The 24,562-nt window shown below is 42.6% G+C and overlaps 2 protein-coding genes across 10 annotated transcripts in view; both read right to left on the bottom strand.

Moving 5' to 3' along the window:
- LOC122569536 (band 3 anion transport protein) overlaps nucleotides 1–4,768 on the bottom strand; it is a 43,203-nt gene extending 38,435 nt beyond the window's left edge. The window contains exon 1 of the mRNA XM_043730713.1: nucleotides 3,511–4,768. The gene's annotated coding sequence lies outside the window, so the exon portion shown is untranslated. The remainder of the gene's footprint in view (nucleotides 1–3,510) is intronic.
- Nucleotides 4,769–4,973: 205 nt separating this feature from the next.
- LOC122569534 (disco-interacting protein 2) overlaps nucleotides 4,974–24,562 on the bottom strand; it is a 40,891-nt gene continuing 21,302 nt past the window's right edge. Inside the window, exons 5-18 of one of the 9 annotated variants that reach the window (XM_043730698.1) lie at nucleotides 23,463–23,684; nucleotides 19,561–19,698; nucleotides 16,660–16,854; nucleotides 15,849–16,341; nucleotides 15,390–15,726; nucleotides 14,494–15,307; nucleotides 13,979–14,409; nucleotides 13,657–13,888; nucleotides 12,518–12,648; nucleotides 12,012–12,398; nucleotides 11,444–11,779; nucleotides 11,086–11,382; nucleotides 10,447–10,997; nucleotides 4,974–10,355 (exon numbers count right to left, since the gene is read on the bottom strand). In XM_043730698.1, the coding sequence (XP_043586633.1) occupies nucleotides 10,103–10,355; nucleotides 10,447–10,997; nucleotides 11,086–11,382; nucleotides 11,444–11,779; nucleotides 12,012–12,398; nucleotides 12,518–12,648; nucleotides 13,657–13,888; nucleotides 13,979–14,409; nucleotides 14,494–15,307; nucleotides 15,390–15,726; nucleotides 15,849–16,341; nucleotides 16,660–16,854; nucleotides 19,561–19,698; nucleotides 23,463–23,684 (4,817 nt within the window). In that variant the 3' untranslated portion in view covers nucleotides 4,974–10,102. The remainder of the gene's footprint in view (nucleotides 10,356–10,446; nucleotides 10,998–11,085; nucleotides 11,383–11,443; nucleotides 11,780–12,011; nucleotides 12,399–12,517; nucleotides 12,649–13,656; nucleotides 13,889–13,978; nucleotides 14,410–14,493; nucleotides 15,308–15,389; nucleotides 15,727–15,848; nucleotides 16,342–16,659; nucleotides 16,855–19,560; nucleotides 19,699–23,462; nucleotides 23,685–24,562) is intronic. The other 8 variants (XM_043730699.1, XM_043730703.1, XM_043730700.1 and 5 more) reach the window with 8 other exon arrangements.

Below are 24,562 nucleotides of genomic sequence, written 5' to 3'. Positions count from 1 at the left end.
CCGAAATCGGTTCTCGAACTCGCGTGATTTATCGCTGCGTTCCGATCTAGCGAAATCGCATTAGCCGTAGAAGCTTCTCCATCTTTCCATTCAGATCCAGTTGAATTTTTCGGTTTCTGTAAACGATGGAAATCTAATTTGCAGAGAAAAAATTGTCGTCGATGCTCGAAACGTATAGTCATTTTTCCATTGATGATTTCGAGAATGCGCACGAAAATATGAATTTGCTGACGAAACGAGAGTAGCATGTGTAGCTAACCGAAAAGCGATCGGAACGTTCTATTAGCCGTAGTAACTAGGAGAAAATAACGAAATTTCCGGCAATCCGAAGATAATCGAAGTCGTCCGAAGCACATCGATCGCGAATACTTCGTTTCGTTCGACGAGATTTGCTCGAAAGAGAAATTTGTATTTACGAACGCTGGCTGCCGTAAATTACTCGACGGTTTCAGGTTCGCGTGCACGTTTGTATTATGGCCACGAATTCGGTGCTTCGCTGTAACTCAAACGAATTACGACGGATGTGTGTCAAAGAGTCGAGGACTCGACCGAATAAAATCATAATAGACATATGCGCAACAGTGCACCGCGTTCCGAATAACTTACACGGCATATCGAACGTTATGATTATTCTTTGCCGAACAACGACGATTATAGTTGGTTTACTGTTTCCAGAGAAACGAGGGCTGCCCTTATACTTTTACTTCTATATTGTCATTAATAGATGTTAAACATAGTTCTGTCTTACAACTAACGAAAGCTTTTAAAAGCTTGCAGCAATCCAACATTCCTACGCTACTGCTTGGAAATTTCAATAGCACATCCGGTGCATAGACTTTTGTAAGGACATTCTTCGTTAATTATCTGACTGACCCTTCCTTTAGAGCAGGGACTCTCGGATTTATTGTCGAGAGCAGGTAGAGAAGGCAATAAAAGACGGCGGCGGTAAAGCTGCCATTAGCCAATTTGCCCACAAAAACATACTTAATTGTACGATGGCGTTAGGCCACGTGTACTATTTTGTTTGTGCTCGCGCGACGGAAGTAATCGTCCACCGGTGACTTCTTGATTTTTATATAAACAAGAGACAAAGCGTCTGCGATTAAGCGTCATGCAATCGATTTGAACAATGTTTTTTCCCATTGCGAAAGTGCGAACCTTTAACGTTACTTTTTTAACTGCGAGTAACATTTACGCCAACGAATTTTTTCCCAAGGCCATTGGCCACATGGCCAATTTCACTGGCGAAGCATCGATCTAAATCTACCTTAACGCGCGTTCCGGGAATACCGAATGATTTGTCGCAATCGTTTCGTTGCGCGTATCGAATATTCGCCAATAAGCGTGTCATTTATTATTTTCCATTGCGCAGCATGCGAAATGAAAAGGGTACTTTATGGCAGTGGGAGAGATATATTTAGACTACCGATTATTCATTGCCTTTCCACGTGCATCAACTGTCGGGATAGAAAGGTCTGAACAATCGTAAAACTGGAAAATTGTATTTTAATGGACTTGCACACCTGTCGTAGCTAAGCTTGCTACGACAGGTGTGTAAGTCCATTAAAGCTCCAAATATTTCAAATGTTTTTGAAGTCTACCAATCTATGAAACTTGAATTTACCTTGTGTGTGAATTTTGTATTTTATATCTGGAGTTATGAATTTTAAATGTCGAGGAACTTTTGTGCTTGAAAATTTCCAAAATATCAGGCTGGGAAAATTCACAAGAGACTGGACCATTGACATTTTATCGATGGTTACTTGGCAACTATGATAAAGAAGGATATTTCAAATATTTACAATTGCTTCTAGCAGTTGGACGATATATTTTTAGAATTACCATATTGCTAGAAAAAAAACGAACATGTGTGTGTCTACGTGTAATTTACAATGGCGCACAGTCTCTAGGTTGGATCGTTAGGTTACAATAATGCTTGTATTATTTTGTTTAATATTTGTTTGTTATACTACTTCTATTATGTAAATTCGATAAAAAAATTAGTCAGTATATTTGTCTAAATACCGTAAGTAGCTTGAATTCTAAGATTGAAATGTAAAAATAGAAAGCAAGAAATACTTGATTATACGATTCGTTACGAGACCAGTATACATTTCGATGTTTTCGCGCAGTCGATGTAGTGTATCATATATAACTGGACGATTCAGCAAATAAAAGTCTTTCACACAGTATTTTGTTCATACAAAGTCGATTTAATGATCAATTTCAAATCCTCATGTAAGATAAAACACGTAGAAGGAATTTTTTCATATCGTAAGAATGCATTTTGTAACCTACGCGTAGATGAACGTTCAACAAATTTCTAACAAACGTTAACGACGAATTCGGGATAGAATTTAGGTTTGTAAGCATGGAATTTATATATATATAAACGTGCACATATGTTTGTTCGATGTAATCGTCGCTGTACAGGTTAGTTTTTCACGGCGCAGGTCATTTTATTCGTAACTGTTTAGTCTAGATGTATAAAAGTATAACGAACCAATACACACATAGCCATATTCGATATACAGAATTGTAAACGTCGCAGAACGGGAAACGCCTGCCGTTTCAACGGTTAGCTTTAAAATACGTACATATTATTATGTAAATTTCAGTACAGTTACCGGCTCTGTCAACAATACGTTAAATCGACCATTCTTCTTATAGGTTCTCGTATACATATTGCCGTCGTAAATATGTAATTTGGTGTATCGTTTAATTATGTGCGTATGTTTTTATATGAAAGTGCATATGTTCGTGTGGAAAATGAAAAAAAGTGTAGATAGAGATTGGATATAGCTGTAGTTATGCACATGTGTACATATACATATATTACGGCGTCGGGTAGACATCAGCGCATGTCACGCTTCAAAGTTTGAAAAATAAGCAAAAGAGCGTCGTCTCTCGACGCTTTGCGACGTAGCTTTTCGCAAAGAATATGTTTCATAAAGCGAACGCCACAAAAATCTGGCTACAATCGCTCTCTCTTTTTTGGAAAGAAACAACGCGTACAACATCTGTATAACAGTCCTATAACCAACGGAGTCAGAGATGCGAAAATCAATGAAACCTCGGAAACTGTTAATCGTGCACCGGCATACACATCTTATGTATGTTCGTTCATAATCGTATTTTCGATTAGTAATTTTAAGCAATTACACGATACGCTCTATAATACGAGATCCCAATCGACAGTTCCCAAAAATAAATAGGAAATGTTTCACAGTAATTAAAGTCATCGTACAAATGCAACGAGGTTTGTCAACAGACGAAGCGTCGTTAATGATAAAAACTAAAATGGCCACAGGATTAGTCAGTCACCGATACGTATTATTAAATGAGATAAAACAACATATTTTAATGAGATTTAAAAATTAGCTATGTTGCACGTGAACGGACGACTGCCACCGAAATATCAATGAAATTTTCGGAACTTGAAGGAACCCTATATCCGAGAAACATACATAATGATCGATCGGGAAAAGAAAAATCGAAATGTTTACATACCCTTGCTCGAGATCGATATACGTCGAGCCGTTCCTAGAGGTAGCGTGGCCGTCTGGCCTCGATCGAGAAAAAAAGACGGTTCGAACGGTTGCCGGTAATTTGCTCGATACTTCTAACCACTGGAACGTGGAGTCATTGTCTTTAGGCGACACCGCGTTGCTAGGAGAGCCAGTAGAGGCTGCGTGTAACAACTTTTTTCAACCGGCGCGCACACGTTTACCAAGCGACTGGTACGACGATCGTGTTCGCGAAACCACCGTCACTGACAGACTGTTCGAAACTGCTCGGTTCGAGGCTCTCTGGACTGAAGTCGTTTACGACTTCCCTGGGGAAACGTTACTCGGTCTTTTTTCAACACCGCGACCGGTGGACGCGGCGAAACCAGAAGAGGGATAGAGAGAAAGAAAGGGAAAGAACGAAACGGAATCAAATTTGTACGCCAACCAATCGCAGCGCTCCGTTGTTTATCGCGCGAAAACCTTACAAGTTGTGTAGTTTTAAACACTGCCATTCCTCCAGACTTTGTTACACGTGGTAATCCATACGATTCAGACTACATAGTCCAAATGTATATCTTAATCGATGAAACACGACATAATTATTAGGAGATAGTTATCCGTAATTTTATTTCTGATTTACATTCGTCAGATTTCATTTTCCGATGCGTATTATTTGTCCTTGCGTGGATGGTCGAATGAATATGTAGTGGTAAATGTTATAGTTCAATCGTAAGTACCGAAGCCATTCGGAAGAAACAATTTAAAACTTCGAGTCATTGAATATCGTAGTCAAGCAATATGATTGATGTTCAACTTGGAAATATCGTAAATTGTACACGAAATGAAACCTAAGTGACGTTAAAATTATGTACAAAGTATGTAAATGCATTTAAATTAGATAGACATAATGCTGTCTGATGCACTGTTAATCTATGATTTTATGTTAGTTTCATGCTCGTTGAAATGTGCGTTTATGTCTATATGCAACTGAACAGGCTGGTATGCACTTACCTTTCGCTCGTTAACATTTAACTCGAGAAGCCGATTATCATTAGACAATGGTACACGGTGTTTCGATTTAATTTACGAGGCGAGATATTTGCAAGGATTTTCTTTCAATGGGCGAAATTAATGTATAAATAACGCGATAACGTTGTTGTCGAAAAATTTATACAGATGCGCTATTATGTAAGGCGACAGGTGATTATGCATACGATGGAGTGCAAAAGATACTGAAGTAAAAAGCGTGCGAAAAAGTTTCACGCTGGTACGATTGATAACGAAAATGTAAATATATTCGTCATCGATAAAAACTTACTTAGGTAGTAAGATTTCAATTTTTACGTAAATACTTTTTATCTGGACGATTAAATTTAAATAAAATATAAATAGAGAAGAAACGCAACAAAAATATAACTTTCAAACGTAATAGAATGGGAGTTCCGCTAGAGAATAATACGCGACACTTTTTTAATGTTTATTCTATATAACGAGGAGAGTAATAGGGGCAGCGTAAAACAGTGCGGCTCGTTGCAAAAAAATGTACATTACGTTTATTGATGGTAGCTCGCGAAGCTCCTCGTGAATATCGAATGGATTACAAAGAGGCGCTTGGTTTTAAAGGTTCGAGTAATTTACGATGCAACACGTGGTACGATACACGACCGATTGTGTTGCTTCATTGCTTCCTTTTGTTCCCTCCTTCTTTTCCTTCCTTTTTTCTCACTTGAAACAAGGAAAAAGTCCGCTACTGATCATAGAGAAATTGCTATGACGTTCCTATAATTCCTGTGCTTCGATTTCTCGCGTTTATCCCGTTTTTTTTTTCTTATTTTTTCTGTCTTTTTTTTTTATCAATCCTCTCGCGTCTCGATCGAAGAGACGAGAAGGAATGAAAACGGGCTGGTACTTGGTACGAGGGGTGGATACACGAAATATTAATATTCTCGTCCGACTGATACAGGCAAAATGCTACGGCTTGGTAAGGATAGCGACCGTTTATATTATTACTCTGTGTGGTAATATTTATATATATATATATAATATATATATACTTCAACGTACAAACTATATTGTACCTTAGTAACTTCTAAACGCAATGGGTACAAGGGTATTTACACAGCCTAGGACCATTAAACCAGGGTCCAGGATTACGCGATACCGTTTCTCAGAGAGATCCTAAGATTTCACGATCGATCGACCTATCTTTTTTTTTTTTTTTTTGTTCTGAATCGAACGTGATAATGCGCGATCGTTAACGGCGTGACAAGTATCTTCACGTATCTATCAACTAGTTATCAACATTTATACATAATACAATCGGGTTGCTCGCACGCACGCACTCTCAGCCCCACTCGTAGGATTGCGTAACGTTTCTTCTCTTTTCGTTCGATCCTTCGATGACCCCATTTGCATGGTCCGTGGATTCGTGTGTATACGCATATCAAACAAATCGGCGCGCGAATCTAGCGCGGTACATACTCGTCAATGAAAATACTTTCTCGATAATGAAACTTTCGTGAAAAAACTCTCAATCGCTCTTTTCCTCTCACTCAGTTATAGTTCGGTAGAAACACTCTGAAGATGTACAGATCTGTACAGATCGTTGAATGGACATTACACAGTAAACGAACGAGCCGGTCAAAAGTGAGAATACGATTTCGGTTTGTACTTGGAAATTAGACGAACACATTTTCTAAACAGATAGGATAACAGGAACAAAAAGCGAAAGTATAGCTTTACTGCTATGTAATAAATAAAAAGACGGGGTTCTGTTTTTCTCCTTTTTTTTTTTTTTTGTGTGTTTTTAGTCAAACTCGATAAAAATTTCCTGACGCTGCACATTCCTACCGTGATCGGGGTGCACCGCTGTGTTTCCGGATCTTTTACGCACGAAGGAGCAGTTTCGCCGCGCGCATCCTCGTCTTCGCAAACACCACGCACGCTTCTACGTAGCCTAACGGCCCGAGAATTTCGGCGTACGGCTACTATTTAAATAAAATACCGGTGAATTGATATACGATCCTGTTGAACGGCGTCGCGCGATTCTTTATTCTTATCATCGGTGTTCCTTCGTGCGTAAAAGCGCGAAAGGACGTAAGGTGACATGGCACGATACCTTAATCATTAAAAGAGAGAGAGAGAGAGAAAAAAAGAAAAAGTAATAAAGAGAGAGAACGGATCTATAGAACCGTGTTTAACACCCTTTACGCTTGAAACGTTTTACATTTTCTTACTGCTGTACGTGTCCGATGATAGTCACTGTTTCGTCGCTACCAACACAAAACAGACGAAACGAACAAGAATTCGTAATTCGATATTCTCGCGTACAATGTATCGCAAACGGACATAAACATTGTGTTTATTACGATTACAGCAACCGTGAGAAATGTAAGACGTGTCGAAGAAAAGGATCCTAACTCGCCTGTTTCTATACGTATTTACATTTTGGCGCCTGTAAATTGACGCCCGGAATATGGGATAACTAATTATTATTATTATAACTTGCGAATTATGCATATCGCGTCAACGAGGCTATCGTCGATGATCGGAGTCGTTCCCCGATAGACAGGGCTTCTTTAATTACGAGGCTCGTATTTAACTCTACTACTTCGTATTTATTATAGACACGCCTTGTGCGATCACTTAGTCTGCTCGTATTTCGTTTCACGTATAACGTAAATAGTTTACGTTCTTACACCTCAACGATTCAATATTCTGAATTAGATCAAGATATACGAGTGTTATTGTTATCGGGAGAAACATCGCGCAAAATATTGTTCCGTTCAAAAATAGGCCTTGATATTCTTTTCTTTCGCGTGAAATTTCATTTTTCTGTAGAAATCGCCAATATTCTTAGCGCAGGTTACACTACTGTTGTAAACATAACCAAGTTGTGGAACAGGTTGCATCGCACTACCTACGTTCTTACAGTGCGCGGTACAAGAGAGAATTACAATATGTAAAGCGACGATAATACGCGCGTCCATTTTCGTACGAAGTTTAATACGAGCCTTCTAACGACGCAAAGAAAAAAGACGAAATTGACAAGTCCGCTTCGTTTAAATTGCAACACGTTTCTGGCAAGAGCCGATGCACGGTACCTCGAGGGTCGGTGCACGCCTCATAGTCGTATGCCATTATATCAAAATAAGAATATAAAATTATAAAACTATCAACAAATGTACACATCGATAGAAAACATCTCAAAAATAATAAAACTCCAATAAGAGGACAAAGGACGCGATCGACCTTCGGGTTTTAATCGTAAATTCTTCCCATTTACTTCTTTGCTCTTTTCTCTACTTCTCCGCGATTTTTTAGCAAAATGGCATAGACAGTATACGTATATACATGCATGAGTAGATCTTAGCGCTTGCAGATAATTATCGATAGGCCAACAATGATCTATACGTTGCCGATATTTCACTCGTTGTCATTTGAACCTGTTATGGAAATCGATACAATTTTCCAAGTAATCGAACTTTCAGTCACGACGCTCGATTGAAACTGTAGCCGGTTAACAAATAAAACTAAACGTAAATGTAATCGAATGTAAGAATAAGAAAGAAATTAACACGTGAATAAGTGATTTTAACCCGAAAGTCGATTATTATCGTAGCGTTGTTGATATACGTAGATTGAGCTTTGATCAAAGAGACCAATTTCACGAAAAGAACGCATTTGTGCATAAAAAGGTAAGAAGAAAAGGAGAGGAAAGTTGGCGTATATTTAAATTTTTGGCGTATACGTTGACCGATATTTATAGTTCGAGGGTAACTTTTCCATATCGGCTAGAGAGATAAAAACTGCAGGGTCAGACGCATCGGCGCTACTTATTTCGACTACTTTCTTGCTTGAATTCTTTGTGCTATCATATTCCTTGTCTTCATTTTTAAATGTCATCCAAAAAGAGTTGTTCTAAATAGCTTCTTCTTTTCTTTATATCATATCGTTTGTCATAAATGACCTAAAACCCTGAGATGCAAATTTGCGTTAACGTCGTCTTAGTCTTTCTTTTGTATGAAAAAATTGGTTACGTGATTCGGCTGATCTTCAAAGTGTACCCTCTCAGCACGCAATAAATCATTTCCGTTCAAACTTTACAAACTTAAGAATACATATACACTACTTTGTGTTCATTGTTTTCGTCGAAATTGGAAGAGAGTAAACTTTCAATGGACGTGTGTATAAAAGAAGTACACTTTCTGAACATATATAACACCGTATTCAGGGTTTACTGCGTGCTGTGAAATATAATATAAATACTTTAACGTATAAAAAGAGCGATGTTGTTGTACGCAACGCAGCTAAATGTAATGAATGTAATTTATCGAATTGAAATCACGACCACTCGGTCATGTCTCCAAATCGATTCACCTAAAAATCGTTGTAAGACACCAACAACGTAGAAACTTTCCCGAACGAAAATTAGATAGTCAGAGCGATAGCGAACTATGTATATATATGCCTTTCCAGCAACGATATATTAGAAAAAATGTAGACAGTTAAAACTTTTTACGTTACAATAGTGTGATTACGTTAGCTAACCGTTACTTTATGTAGTAAAAAATTGTCAAGCTACACGAGTCTACGATAAAGTGTATCAAATTCTTTTACTTTTTCTAATAGACATCAGATAGTTGTATATACCTGTACGTAGTTCGCGGAACAATCGTTCATTTTTTTTAATAAAGTGCGATTTCTCAATGAAACTCACTCGTTAAAGTTACATCATCGTTAAAATAACTTCTTCCATTTTCCTCTTATAAAAAAGCTCACTACCGTTCTGATGTCGTTGATAAATAATGACTGGTACTATTCGTCACTTTAATATTCAGGTAATACAATGTATAAAAGCATAATTTTAGCAAAAACAGCTGAGTCATGTCTGAGCTGTATATACTTGTCCGTGGCAGTCTCAAGTTCGAAGATGTTCAAGATTAATTTTCCATTTAGCGATTCTTCGCTGCGAGTTGAGAATCGTTGATGCTATACGAATGGTTACGTAAATCTCCTTAACTCTGTAAGCATTGATAATGCTTCCAGCATATCCTTCGACGTTCTTCGTCGTTTTAAGTAGAATTCTCGGTCGATTACCTTTTATAAAGTAATCGTTTGTCGACATTTCCTGTCTACAGCGGTTCTTTTATATTCTTCCTGTTTCTCCTTCTCTCCTAACGAGCGTTCACACTTGCTACTTACAACGCAGAAAGTAATGCTTCCTCTCATAAGTGATAAGTGTCGATAACCAAGCGGTTGGAAATTTCAAAGTGTGACGAACTTTCTTACTCCTTTTAATACATCGACGAGATAAAAAATTTGAATACACGCGTTATTCTTTCAAAGGAAGGATATAAATTGTTTAGGGACGATGTTCGCTTTAAAAATACGTTGAGTCCTTGCAATATATTCCAACTTCTCCGTAGAGAGATCACCTCCTTTAACAAAGGACAAAAATTTGAAATGCAGTTCGCGACTTCGGGTCGAGAATACCTATGCGTCAGCATGGTAGTAGGGACATGACTGGAAAGTACGATACCAGTCTCTTGTTGTTCGTTATGTAATGCATTTTCTGCGTTCTCTGATATCGCTCACATGTTATACGCTACGTAAATCGGATCGAGCTGATCCGCTAGGAAACCATCACGCAAGTGCATTCGTTGCTTCTCGCCACGCGAATTTATTGGGACTACTCCGGGATCTACTACGACTACCACACCGACTACCAGATGGTGTTCTTCTAGTACGGCGCTGGTAACTAATGCCACGAGATCTAAAGCTTCGCTTTCACTTCCATCGAGTTCCACCACTACTACTAGGAGGTTGGTCCATGTGAATACGGCACTGTGAATCGTACAAATAATTTTTATCACAACCGAAAAGAGAACTATGTTTGAAAATGTGATGTCTGCTTTCACATTGTTATTCTGCTTACCATTCTGCTATTTTCTTGTGACACCTCATTACGCTGTTTTCGATATCGATCGGGTGATATCGCATTCCTCTAAGTAAAATGGCTTCGTCGAGGGCGCCAACCACGAACACAGCATCATGTAACTCGGAATCACCAGGAACCAGATCCGCCTCGGTAGATGTGTCACCGGGAATGTCACTGATAACCGACTGTTGAACGCTTTCGGTACGTCTTAGGAAACCGAGATAACCAGTTCTGGCGTAAACTTCATTCGTGTTTCCTGTTACGAGGCGAGCGTTAAAATGATCCGCGTAGTCGCTCTCGTCGCCGTATATCGTGAAATAGCCGCTGGCATTGTGAGCAGACTGCACCCAAATTTCGCCTAAATGAGAATCTCCGCATTGTCCTTTCGTTTCTGGATTGGCAATGATTACTTTCACTCCTGGTAATAATTTGCCTGATTCCATCAGGCACAAAGAATGCGGACTACCTCTTTCAACCAGAGATACTCGGTCGTTGCGCAATGCGCGGAGATCAACGTATACCGTAGAAGGTTCTGGGCTCGATGCACCCTGCGTGTCAATCGTACTATTTAACATCGAGTAATAAAAACCTTAGCAACTTGTTAAATAATCTTTGGAAATTTGTAAGCGATCAAACCTGTAAGCAAATAGCGGTGTTTACTCTACATCCGAACGAGGTCGAGACGGCACGGGGACTCAGACCCAAAGCGGAGAAGAGTTTACTGAAGCTCGTAGTAAGTGCGATTCGCGGTCTTTCTTCAGCGACAACGACGCACGTTCTAACACAGGCCAAACTAACGCCTCTCGCTTTCAGAGCATGAACAGAAGAACCGAGACCTTTCGTGCACAATTCCATCACACCGTAAGAACAGAACGTATCTCTTACTCTGGACTGACTAACTGCCGACAGCCACAATGCCGGATTGGCTTCCACCTACAAACAAGAATATTAAAAGCTTCTTTTTCGTTCTCGCGTTTACGATATGGAAACGAACCTCCGACGGTGGTATAAGTATGGAATGATGACCGCTGTATATACTGCTCAAACACCAAAGAGCGAATCCTAATCCAGAGTAGGGATCTAAGCACAGAGCGATGTGTCTAGATGGATACAATTCGCAGGCAAGTTTCATGGCACGACAAAGAGACGTCACCGCTGCGTGGGACATTTTAATTCCTGCGAGCATTCCCGTCGTCGAGACGCTGAAGTCCAAATAAGCCAGCATCTCCGCTGTGGGCGCTCGGTACATAACAGGTAGCTTCTTCTTTGGCATGTCGTCCATATCGAGAATCGTCGGCCAACTCTTAATGTCGACAACATTATTCGCTTCCTGTACGATAGCAAGGAAAATAGGCAAATTAATCATTCGTGAGATACATTTTAACACTTTAACCGCTTTAGTAGAAATCCAAGGATAACTCAGGAAGATATTTGTCGAGCAACGGGGGTAGAACGAAAAAGTTAATCGTCAAGATCCGTTCAAGCTGAGCAGTTAAAGGGTTAAACACAAGATACTGATCGTGTTACGTAGAGTACATTAGAATCATAACGTATCGATGTACCTTTGTTTTCAACAGTTTCAGGATATTTTGATTCGTGAGCACGAGCACAGACTTACTGACGTCCACGATCATGCGAACGGTTGGTAAAGTGGTTTGGAGGTTTTGCGGGTGAGGTGGCCTAATCGTAACTGGCACGGCGCCAACATACAGGCAACCATAAAACGCGCATATCAGGTCAGTACCAGGAGGAAATATTAATGCCACGTGATCTCCGGTATTGATTCTTCCACGATCTAACAACAGATTGCCGATCCGCTCGGCTTTCTTGTGCAACTGAGAGCATGACAAGGAAGTTGCTACGGCTCCTTTTGCATTCAGCGACGTGAAAATAACGTGGTCGGAGGTACTAACGGCACGCCATCGAAGTATTTCCGAAATAAATTGATACTGCAAATCAATAATATTAGAATGTAAATCGCAAAACGAGGATATAAATTTAAATAAACGGAGAAATTTTCGTAACAATTATGTTTAAAAAGAAGAAACAATTTCTGGCAAAGACGAACCTTTTTAGCATTATCACTATCCTCGTCTAGGACACCCATGTCTCGTCCTTGAGCCGAAGCTAGTCTATTACCCTGAACAATGTTGCCCACCATGACACTGGCCGGACCAACGTCTGCAACAGAATCCCCCGCTACACGCCCCCGCACCATTCCGTTAGTAAACCAACACAAACACTCAACCCAATAATGAGTAGCTCACACACTCTCCCCTGACTGAGGCCGGAAAATCAAAGCTAGGTACGTGAACTGGTTCGTTATTGTCGAAAGGTGATTTACGCGCGTCCTTTATATCGACGTGCTCTGAGCATTCCATGGACTGTACATACTTATCAAACAAAAATCAATTCGGTGTTTCTCGAAAACGTGAACGTCTGGTGAGGTAGCGATGTGAAATTATAGGAAAGCATCGTGTAAAAAAGAAAAAAACATGGATGCAACCGATCGAAGGTAAAAAGGCAGCTTTTTCTTTTCTTGCGCGCGTGAAAGTTCAGAGTACTTGTATATACAGAGAATATCAAGAGGAATCTCACATCGCTAGAAACAATTTGTCTATAGGCTTGGACTACTACTAGGGTGTTCGGAACTCAGCCAAAAGAAAGAAGGGCAAAAATAATAGAATAACATGCTAAGCATTAAATATTTTTAGTGTTGGGTGGGTTAACAATACATGATATGTAGCAAGAGACAGTTATATACTTTGTACATTTGTGCTAAGTTATTGAAGCCTACTGATAACTTTGTAAGAAAGCGTAAGTGTTACGTTCCTTCACGTTAATGAGAATTTTTGAACAGAGCGATATTGTGACCGCGAATTAATTATAAAAGAACTGCTCATTCATTCTCCCAATTAATCATTCTCATGTACATTTAAGCGAAACGATCCGACAAATTGGTAAACCTTCTATCAATACAGCATCGTAGTGCACCGTTAAATGTTCAGCCTATCGAACCTTGTACCAATTTCTTGGATCTCCGCTTAAATTATAATAGGCAAAGAAAAAACGAAGTAATGTTACAACAAAAAAGAACGTATATACGTCTTTGTACTTGCTGACATTCATGTAATCATCGAAGGTCCGTAACTCTAATCGACACCTGGTTCGGGGATAGTACTCACAGGTGAATGTGCAATCTCTTACCTGAATGGACTTCGCGTGGTTTGGGTAGATTGGTAACACAAGTGTGCGGACAAAGAAGAACATTAGCCGGGTGCAGAGTACCCTCTAGGAAACGTCGTTTCGTTTCCGACAAATGAATACCGCCCAGCGGTGTTTTCGGAAGGTAATTTGGCGGAACCAACGCTAGACAATATATTCCAACAGCGTGAATGGAATCTACCGCTTGAAGCACTCGGGACATCCATTGGAAACTCTGAGGAAATAAACGTCGTACAGATGTGTACCGTACATATAGAATTCGCGTTGTGCGAATAACGATTCGAGAGTATCGTTAAAAACGTACTTCCTCTTCGCTGCAGTCGGGTCTTTGTTCTGCAACGACGCATATTCGCTCGTCCCTGAGAACGCGTACGCTGAAAACGGCTATTCTTCCACGATAAATGAACTTCATGGGTTCAACGGCTAACACAGTAGCAATGATATCGTCGGCGTTATGTTTCCTTCCCGTGACCGTCATAAGACCATCGCGCGAACCGCAAACGAACACAAGACCACCAGGACCCAGAAAGCCCAATAGACCAGAACGGGTGTATTCTACGTCACCCAGCGGACTTCCATCGGCTTGAAGCGGGGAGACTTTAAACGTATTATTCGTCAGTCCCTGTAATCCCCAATATTGGTTTCCAGTTGCCGAACTATGCACGCAGATCTCGCCTACTTCGTCGGTTTTGCAGATGAACGGTTGTCCTTCCATCTTGATCACAACAACGATACCTGAAGAAAAGGAACGTTTCCAATTTCGTTCGTTACAAATCGCTTAAAGTAGAACGGTTTGGGAATGTTGGCATAGATACATACTTCCGGGCATCACTTGGCCGCAATCTTGAAGAGTCAAGGAAGTGAGAGAATTCTCTTGATCGACTCTGACAACGCCGTAACTCAGACCAGACATAGAGAGCACGCCTCGTCCAGTGGCGTTTACTCCAGCACGGCCTGGTCTTCTCACCGATACGGTGAGAGCTTCGCTGGAGGACGCGCACGGACACACGGCATCAGGCCGCAGACCTTTAGATTGGAATACCGAGAGGAATTGGTCGCAGGAAGAAAGTGACCAGGGATTGGCACCGTCCGCGACCAACAACAATCTCAGTGACGACAAGGAAATGTCCTTGTGATCTTTCGTGGCAAGAAGACCCCAGTGGAGGTCTCGCGATTTCACCACAGCCACGCTGGCACGATGCTTGGTGATCATTTGCATCCAGCTCGCGGGATTTACTTTCATCAGAGCGTACGGAATAAAGATCACGTGCATCCCGTTTAGAACGCTGGTGAGGGTGCTGTGCCACAGGCCAACCTCTCGTTTGAAGTCTAAAACGCAGACGGCGTTCTCTCCCTCCGTGTAGCCGCAGGCTTGCGTCAGAGCTCGACAATGTGCCAGCATCGCCGATCTCGTCACCGTCACTCCCATCACCGACCCGTCCTTGTCCGTGGTGTACTCGATGTACGCCGGAGTATCGTCGGTTAATCGCGGCGGTGGCAGCCAATCTTTCGGCGTTTTGCCCAGATGTTCCGTAACGAACCAGTGAAGCTTTGGCCAACCTTTGAATGCTACTACCTCGCCGGCCGCCGTTTTTGGCAGACCTTTCAGACAAGCTTCGCTGGTTAATGCCACCTAAAAACCATTTTCGATATACTTGGAGAGGAAATTCGATAGAAATAGCAGAGCAAGATTGTTACTTTGCCCGTTGATTCACCTGAATTCCACAGCTGCCCAAAAGGAAACCGATTTGCTGGGAGCCTGCGTCTCGGCGCGTCAAAGGGACTTCGATCGGCACAGGCACAATGCCGGCTTGAAGACAACCGTAAAATGCGCACATGAAGCTAATCGGGTCGTTGTTCGGGTAAACCAGGGCGATCCGATCGCCAGGTTTCAAACAACAATCCCCGCCGCGACTTAGAGCCTTGTTCAACAGCGTGTAGGCTATTTTATGAGAACGACTCAGAAGCTTCCCATAGGTGAGCGTTACGCAAAGCTTGCCGTTTGGATCGAGAACTGTTGCCACTGGCGCTTTATACGATGCCGAGCCATACCTGTGAGATTTACAAAAATGTACATTTTGTCCAAAATACACCGTCGTCAAATTATCGATGATCCAAGAAAAAGCAAAAGAAAAAAATACAACAAAATTACAACCCTCGTCTGACCTGCTTACCTTTGTATGGCAGCCTCGAGCGACCTGGGCAATCCCGCGGCGACCGACAGTTGTTCGCCAACGGCGGAGGTCATAGAGCCGCCTTCCGGTTTCGGAGCGTTCGGATCTTTGGGATTGGCCGCGATTTCCAGCTCGATGTCATCGTCCTCGTAGAATTCGGGCAACGGTCGTCGTTTCGGTCGTTTCAAAGTATTCAGCAACTGTTGAATCTTGGCGGATACTTTCCAGCGGCCGGTAGTGCCAGTGTTGTTCTGATCCTCGACGACGTGATAACGATTGACTCGATCAGCGCCAGGTCGCCTGGTCGACTGCTGTGCAGCCGGAGTGTTGCTGGTGTGCGTCACATCCGGCGGCTGGATGTTGCAGTACGCGTGAGGCGTGTATTCCGCGATATCTGTGATGTCCGCGCAAGGAGGTCTCCTAGCCGGTGGTCTCGGAGGCGGAGGCGTGTCTCGCGCCGAACCGGTGCTGCTGGTATCCGACAGTCCTGTGCCTAAAATTCCCCCATGCAATCACTCCGGCAGCCACGAGGATCTCCTCTTCGTCGTTATTTCTCGATGGTACTAAACTGCTGTACCATGAGTCGCTTGTCTCGAGTATCTCGAGTATCATCACAACGGATTTGCATTAACCGTACGGAATGCAAGCGCTGCGTTCAATTAAAAAGTCGCATAACCTGTTCCATCGTTTGCCGTGTGCAAATAGGTAAACGATCGAACTAGCTATATAGTCAGGAAGATGCAGGCAATTTATCGTAGCGCAAGAAGGAGACAAGCGAAGGAAGACAATAACGATATCTGAGGATATATACCCGTTGGACCACCAGCACCAGGACTCTCTTCGGTGACGACGCTGTCCTCGTCGCTACTCGACTCCCCGCTGTCGCGACGCTCTCGGTCGGGACTCCTAGCCATCACGGAGGTTCTTTTCGATGGCATCGGCAACGACGGCTTCGGACGACCCTGCATCGCTGCCAAAGCTTGTTGCACCGCCTCCTGGCGCACCTCTGGGCATTCAGAGTCGATTAATCAACCGCGAACGAGCTCGCGAACTTTTCATAACGCATCGGCATTAGCTGCTATAATAAAGAAGACACGCGAAAAAATCTTGCAACGCTCAACACCACAGCCTAAGTCGGTATGCGGCAAAGCTTTTACGCAACTTGCATAACAGTATGATTTTTCCTTTTTTTCTTTTTTCTACGTTCACGCGCGTCCTTTCAATTCCTAACGAGTGTTTGCTCGGTATATAGATACATTAGCATTTGCATGGAAATTTCGACAATTTTCAAACTCGTTCCACGGCGAAAGAATCCAGTAAATTCGAAGGTTGTAGGCTTTCGTAGCTTGCTGCTGGGCTGATCTATCGAGAATTTGTCAAGAACCAAGCGTGTCGAATTATCTTATTTCTAGCGGTACACGCGCCTGCACTCTCACGTGCAATCGCGCAATTGCTCCGCGTAACGAGTTGTGTCCCGACGTTAGAACGTAATAACGATAGAAGTATAGCTCGGCCGGAAATGCAACGACTCGTCCTTTCAATCCACTCGTCTTTATTACGCTTCGTTATGCCTTTCGATAAATTTAAAAAATATCGCTCTTCGATACAATTAAAAATACCTGCAACAGCGTTGACGCGTCGAAGAATAAACGCGACGAGGAATCAAAGACACTTCGGTCACCGAAAATAGTTGCGAAACGGGAAGAGGATGCATAGAGCGACTATTGTGATCTATCGATCGGGGTTTCCGTGTAAATGTGGCGCGCAAATGTTACTCGGATCGACACGGACTTATGTTGCGCGCTCCAAGTTGGTCCTCTTCGAGCGCTAACGGTGCACCAGCTGCGGCCTGCGGGATGTGCCGGTCAAGCATCTCTCTTCCTCTGTATAAACCAAGTTTCTACACGGAGTTTAACGCACAGAGAACCGTTCGATTTTCGTTCCGTTCCGACGACTACTACCGATATAGATACACGTACGTGTGTATACGTAACAGATTTCGATTCGCCAGCATGCAGAAAGCTCGTTCGATCGACGCTTACTTTCAACGTTAAACGGTTTTTACTTTGCAACGAGTTCGACAAAGGACACTTTCATTCTACACAATTCCGAATGATCGTACGATACCAAGCTAGTTGCAGCATTGTATAGCGTTACGTAGTAGCTACGGATTTTACAGTTTGCTTAAAAGTAATTGCCCGCATACACGTTCAGACGCAGCGAATGCTTTGTCAGAGTCGAGACCACTGGCACCGAAAGCGCATTCCTTGCACTCGCCAACCATGTTTCCGTGTATCTAGCTAATCGAGCTTAATGCGCTACGATTCATTTACACGCAAGTCACGATTTTCAAGCGTGTCCAGTGTAGCGGATCTTAATTCTTCGATTAATAATACACCGTGTGATCGAGCCACGACGCACCCTCGATCAATACGATTTTCAGCGATAAGACAGAGCAGACGAGGATCGTCTGGAATTGCCGCGGCGTAGCACGGCGAAACGTCAGCGTAGGATCTTATTGATCGAGAATTCGTCGCGTCCAGTTTCTACGATTGCTGGGTTAACCCTTGCGACGACGGCCTCCTTACTAATTCGTCCATTACGTTTGAATATGTTCGAGTGGATGCCCGGCGGAGCTGCACTGCACCGAGTACAAATTTCAAGATCTGCCGTGTTCCAGCGAAACGACACGAAGAAGCAGGTGTTACCTCCGGAGAAGAAAGGTAACGCCGATTTTAATTACTTCACCGAGACGTAAAAAGCGTGGACGAAGGAAGAAGAAGGAGAGACACGGCGAACGAGACGTTTACGATTGGTGGGAAACGCGAAGGAGGAAACGATAGCGGGGAAAAAGGAAGATAAACTAGACGGGAAAGCGAGGTAGGATGAAGCCGGTTTACAAGGGAACGAGTATCGAGGGACGGAGAGAATCGTTCGCCGCTACGCTTTGAATAAATAAACGGTGGCGCATGTATTTCGTATCGCCGTCGTGCGAGGGTTAAGGACTCGTTAACGTTTCTTTTCGTCGCTTTCGATCGTTTAACACTACAACTACCGATAGTTAACACGAAGCTATCTCTACCAAAGTCAAAATGACTGGTCTTCAAAAAATACGTAATACCAGAATATTTTTATATTTATCGATTTATTACTTTTTTTACAAAAGGAATTCCATGTTACGTAGTATATTTTTGGTATTTTTAATCCAGCTGGGACCATCATCCCTAAACGAGGGTTGACACGTTTGTAAAATTGTAGAACCAGTCATTTTGAGTGGTGTGGTATTTCTAGTGTTAACATCTAGCGATCTAGCGATCGATCCGAAATCTTCCTGATAACTGATATCCTCATATCGAATGATACGCAGTAAAAATTTGGAAAACGTGTGACAAGTTGTAGGAAACGAGGAAACTGGTTAATCGGGGTTCGATAAACAGATTGCAGAACCTTTTTACACTTCGACAAGTACCAGTCATTTTGACTGGTATTGGTATAAAGAGCCTTGATACAAAACTATTTTCAGATTGAATACATGAAAAACAAAATAAAATTCATTATATTATTCTTGTAGTTATTGCGTTGCGAAAGTCATTACAACGATGAGGAAAAAGAATATAACATGAAGTAGGAATTTGAAAATAAAATTGTAAAACCAGTCAATTTGACTGGTATGGTAGTTCTAGTGTTAATCGTCCAGCTGTGATGTACTCACCGGAATGATAGCGGCTCTCATTGCGCGTGAGTCTGCGATTGCCGCGTCTCGCAGCCGCTGAGTTCGAATTCCCGGTGTTTCCGGTGGAGCCGCCAGATCCCGGGGGACTGGCGATCCCGCCAGGTACTAGCCGGCCTCCTGCATGCAACACAACAACAACAATGCCACATAGACAAAGAAAGGAGATCTACCAGGAGTGGCAGGGATCGCTAAATTTCTATCGTGTATCTTCTACCACCGTACCCAGACGAACCACATTTCACCAACGTTCTTTCATTTTGTAGGGCAGGCGTCTCAACAGGGCTGTACTTGGACAGGACGAAACGAATGGACCTTTGCACGCGCTAAGTTCGCCTCGAGTGTGGCATTTAAATGCCATTGGAATTTATTGCGTTGGCAACTAAGTGATTGCGGATTTTGTCATTAGGTGGTATCGACAAAATCCGCAATCACTTAGTTGCCAACCGAATATCGTCGCCTACTGTTCAACTTGACCGACGGTGAAGCGCGACGAAGCTGGGCAAAGAAAGGGCGGCGTGCGAACAAATTCGATCCATTCGTCTCGACGTTATTATTCCATGGTGGGTTTCTCTTCTAAATTGGATGTGATCTGAGCGAAGAAACTGGAAAGGGGTTGAAGAGAGTCGTTTGTTCGGGCAGGTTCTAAACGGCGCCGTCGATGATCGGTCGTTCCACCTTCGCAAGCTGCCACGACGACGATTTCACTTTTATCGATTGTTCGCAGCTGTGCAGTAGCGCAGGGAAGTCGGAAGAGGAGGTGGGCTGTGACGCGATTCGATCTCGCCGGCGGGACCACTTCCACGTAACTTGAATTCCAGTTGGCAGCTTTTAAAGACGCTTGGAATGCAACGCGACGACTAAGCACCAGACCAACGTGTTTCACGATTTTACTATCGACGAATATGCGGATAAATTATACCTGTCTCGTGTCGTCTAACTCGTAGATAGAAATCTTTCAACGTTTGCGAAACGATCGGAAAGATCTGCGTGCAATTTCACATATTAACAGCTACGATAGCGCTAAATTTTCAACCGACTGTACCATAAATCGATAAAGTAGAGCTTCACACCAGATTCGCCATTTTCTTTAAATTGTCTCTTTCCTTCGACCAAAGGCATTAAACAAGGATATTGTACGACTGCTGTGTTTTCTCTCTTCGTTGTTTCTTCTTTATTTTTATCTGCCGCGGAACACAGTTGCTGTTATTACAAATTGTACAGTTTCTAAGGACATTGCTCTGCTCAGGGAAATTAAACAACTCTAAAATCGATCATTTTACAACGTCGTTCGGTTATGTAAGTCTCTAGAAATTTGGTTTCGTCTGTTTCGTAGGAACAGCGTGTCGGTAACGATTCGATCGAGTTGGTCGCAGCAACTCGTAGTCGCATACGACTTAACGGTCTTAGCAACTTTTCTTCATTATCGATACCGGCGTGTAGGAACTGCTGAACGCGTGTAACAGTGCATTTTAAAGACTGGCTATTAGTTTGAAAAAGAAAAGCAATCGGAAAAAATAAAAGAAAAAAAGAAAAGATAGAAGGGAGGGAAAAATAGAATAAAAAAGGAATAGAAGAGCGTCTCGTAAGCCATCTTTGGAACGTTATCACGAATTTCCGGGATTATCATCCGTTTGAATAAGCAAGTATGCGGAAACGCGGTATTTCACGATTGTTTACACACAAATTGTCAATGCTCGAGCGAGTCGACTAATAGCCGATACGGAAAAATCGAGATGTTGCGGGCAGATTCGCGAGTGTGTCGAAGCAAGTCGCAAGAATGCCAACGGATGGCTGGCTGCGATCTCGAGTCACCCGAAGGTGGAACAACCGGTCTCGGCTAAGTCGAATTACAAAGGTATCTAAGGTGTAAAAGCATCTCTGCGCGAATCGGTACGTACGAGGGGTTACAAGCAAGCGAGCTACATCAAAGAAAGAACGTGATAACCTCTTCAAGTTCTATGCACCTTTAAATCGTTCCACTGTTCTCCCCTTTTTCTTCTTCTTTGTTAAATCCTACGATTCATTGACTTTACCTGTCCGTTAGGGTCTGGAAAATAGCAATGGATCGGATAGCAGATGGTAAAAGAAGAAACTTACGTGCTTTAAATTTCTAATAATTGAATTAACATACTTTGGTCGATCGTTGTGGCGATATTTAATGTTATCTAAATTATATACTTTCAGAGAAGAAGAACATGAAGAGGTCGAATCACGCGTATGCCTGTGATCACTACTGATGAGAATGATGATTTACGGATTACTAAGATTAATTACGGATGAATCGTGACACGTGAAATGATGATGGCTCGAGCGATGATTCGATCCGACGATCCTCTGCGACTCGTCTGAGAAGATGCCGCGTAGGAACGAGATCGAAATCATCGGCAAAAAAAGAAAAAAAAAAAAAAGAGAAAAAGCAAACGTGATCGATTAGATGAGATCAAAGTAACACGGAATGGGCTAAACGTATTCTCCGTTCGATCGATAAAGCACAATTAGACTGTTACTGTACATCATATCTACGTGCGTGGATAAAGATCTAAATCGTGCACACTTACGACAGACCATCAGCGATCGTGTTGCGGAACAACACGGATTCGCTGAAAATAATCTATGTTATCTACACGCGTCGTTGCACGATACTAAACTCGCTAATTCGTTAACACTGGAAAATTTCATATGTACAATACGATCGACTTTACGATATCTTACGATCTGACTTCCAGTTAAATCGACAAGTACGTACTTTGTAACGACGTTTCATTAATCGGCTTGTTTGCACGCGTTCGCGTTACAAATCGACCGAGAACGAAGGGTCTAACGATTAATTCGATCGCGTTCGCGACAACGTGATTTTTTCTACGGTTAGCAATGGCACGGTGCAGAGAGATTGGATTCACGGGAAAAGCCAACGAGTGGTGGAAGCGCAGCCAGTGCCGTGAAGTGCGAAGCCCGAGGGGCTCGTCGCTTAATTAAGACGAGCACCAACGGCATCGCAATTATCCAACGAGTGCTCGACAGCCTGTCAGCTATTCAGCGATCCCTTTCTGATGCTTGCGTTCCTCATAAATTTTTTTCCGCGTATAAAGACAACTCTTTGGAGGATATCGCGATTCTTGTACCTTCACGAACCCTATTCTCCTCTCTTCTTTACGGCCCGACAATGCCGCTTTACCAAGCCCTCTGGAAATTTATATCAAAGACTTTGCTTTATGTTATCTAGCGAACAACGTGGCGTTATATAAAGAAAAAAAAATAAATAAATAAATAAAGACACACACAGACAAACACAGACGTGGTTGACGCGCACTTTTACACGTTCGATTAACTTCTTAAAAACAGATCGATAACGTTTTAATTGGAAGTCAGATTTCAATCTTCTTAGCTTTTACCTTGTTCCTTCGTATAACGAACCGCACAGCGGTTAAATCAGACAAAGGACCAGATAATCGGACGAAACGAAACACAAGTAGCTAGGGAGGAATTAAGAAAACTATTTAATTAATTAGGTCGGTATCGCTAAATAAAGACAGACGAGGAAACGAAAAATCGGTGAGGAGAGAAAACTACATGAACAGTCGAAAATGCACACTGATTCAGTGAACGTAACAACATCGGATAACTAATGAAAATAATGTTTCCTACCGAAACGACAATCCACACATCACTAACAATGTGGTATCTCTAATGACTAAATGCTGCTCCGCCTAGTAGGTAAGTAGATTCCGCACGAGCCGCTGAGCTAAACTCTAATTCTCTAGGCGTGATACGAGATAAAGAAAATATATATATATGTATGTATGTATGCATGTATATAGGTAAATCTATCGTATATGATATGTATATGTATATACGTTAAATCGTGCAATAGTTGGCGCTACCTGAATGATAGCGCTTCTCGTTGTGCGTGACACGGCGTTGCGTGCGGCGTGCACGTGGCTGTGGTCGGCCACCGACGCCGACGCCGACGCCGACGCCGACGCACCCACCGACACCAATAACACCACCACCACCACCACCACCACCACCGCCGCTTCCATAACCCGTTCTCTCGACCCCTGCGATACCGAGGACGCCGACACCTCCTCCATCCTTTCCAGCCCCTGTGTGCCACACACACACGTGCATATGCAAAAGCCACCCTCCAGACTCTTCTCTTGTTTTCTCGTTCCGATTCTCAAAGCAGGGGAAACTCGCAGGCTAGTTTTCACTGCCTCTCTTCTCCGCTACCCCTTTTTCCATCTTTACCATCTTCGTCACCGTTACCATCGGTTAGACGCGAACGCCCACACTGTGTATAACACGTTCGAGCGGATTTCAACGATTGAAAAATAATGGGCCGGTCGACAGAAATGTCCACTTTTCTAGAATCCCGTCGCCGTTTGAACGCGTTCCGAGTTTTACGGTTACGGTCACGGTTTCTTCGATTACGATATTCGAGGATATGAGAGTGGAGGGAACGCTTGCGCGTACGGTCACGCTCCATGGAATTTAATAAGATTCGAGCGAACCGTGACAATATCGTAAGCAGCGGTGTAAATCCAGCTCGGATCGTTCGCTGCCGTGTACCATATTTTTCTCTCTAATGGAATCACGCCCATCGATAACCATCGCTGTAAACTAAGGAATCTCCATCCTTCCTTTTTCCAATTGCTGCGTATTACGGTACCGTGGTCCTGCAGCTTCCAAAAGAGTACGCTCGAACATCATTCTGCAAACGCGTTGAATATCGAAAACGAGATGCGGCGACATCTACGAACCTGCGACCCGCCGCGCTACATCATCGCAAGTTATTCGAAAAAGGTAGAACGAGATGTCGCTGTAACCGATGTAGCAGCGAATACAATGGCGTGACAGGATAATCATTGGTTATACGTAATATGTAGGTATTGTACGTCCTCAGGCAGAAGCTACCTTTTGTTCGCAGTTGCTGGGATAGTCGTGAATCAAAAGCGACGATAGATAGTTGAATGGGAGGACG

Source organism: Bombus pyrosoma, linkage group LG7 (assembly GCF_014825855.1).
Source record: "Bombus pyrosoma isolate SC7728 linkage group LG7, ASM1482585v1, whole genome shotgun sequence".
NCBI classification, from domain to species: Eukaryota; Metazoa; Arthropoda; class Insecta; order Hymenoptera; family Apidae; genus Bombus; species Bombus pyrosoma.
This window is presented reverse-complemented; position numbering and strand designations above follow the sequence as displayed.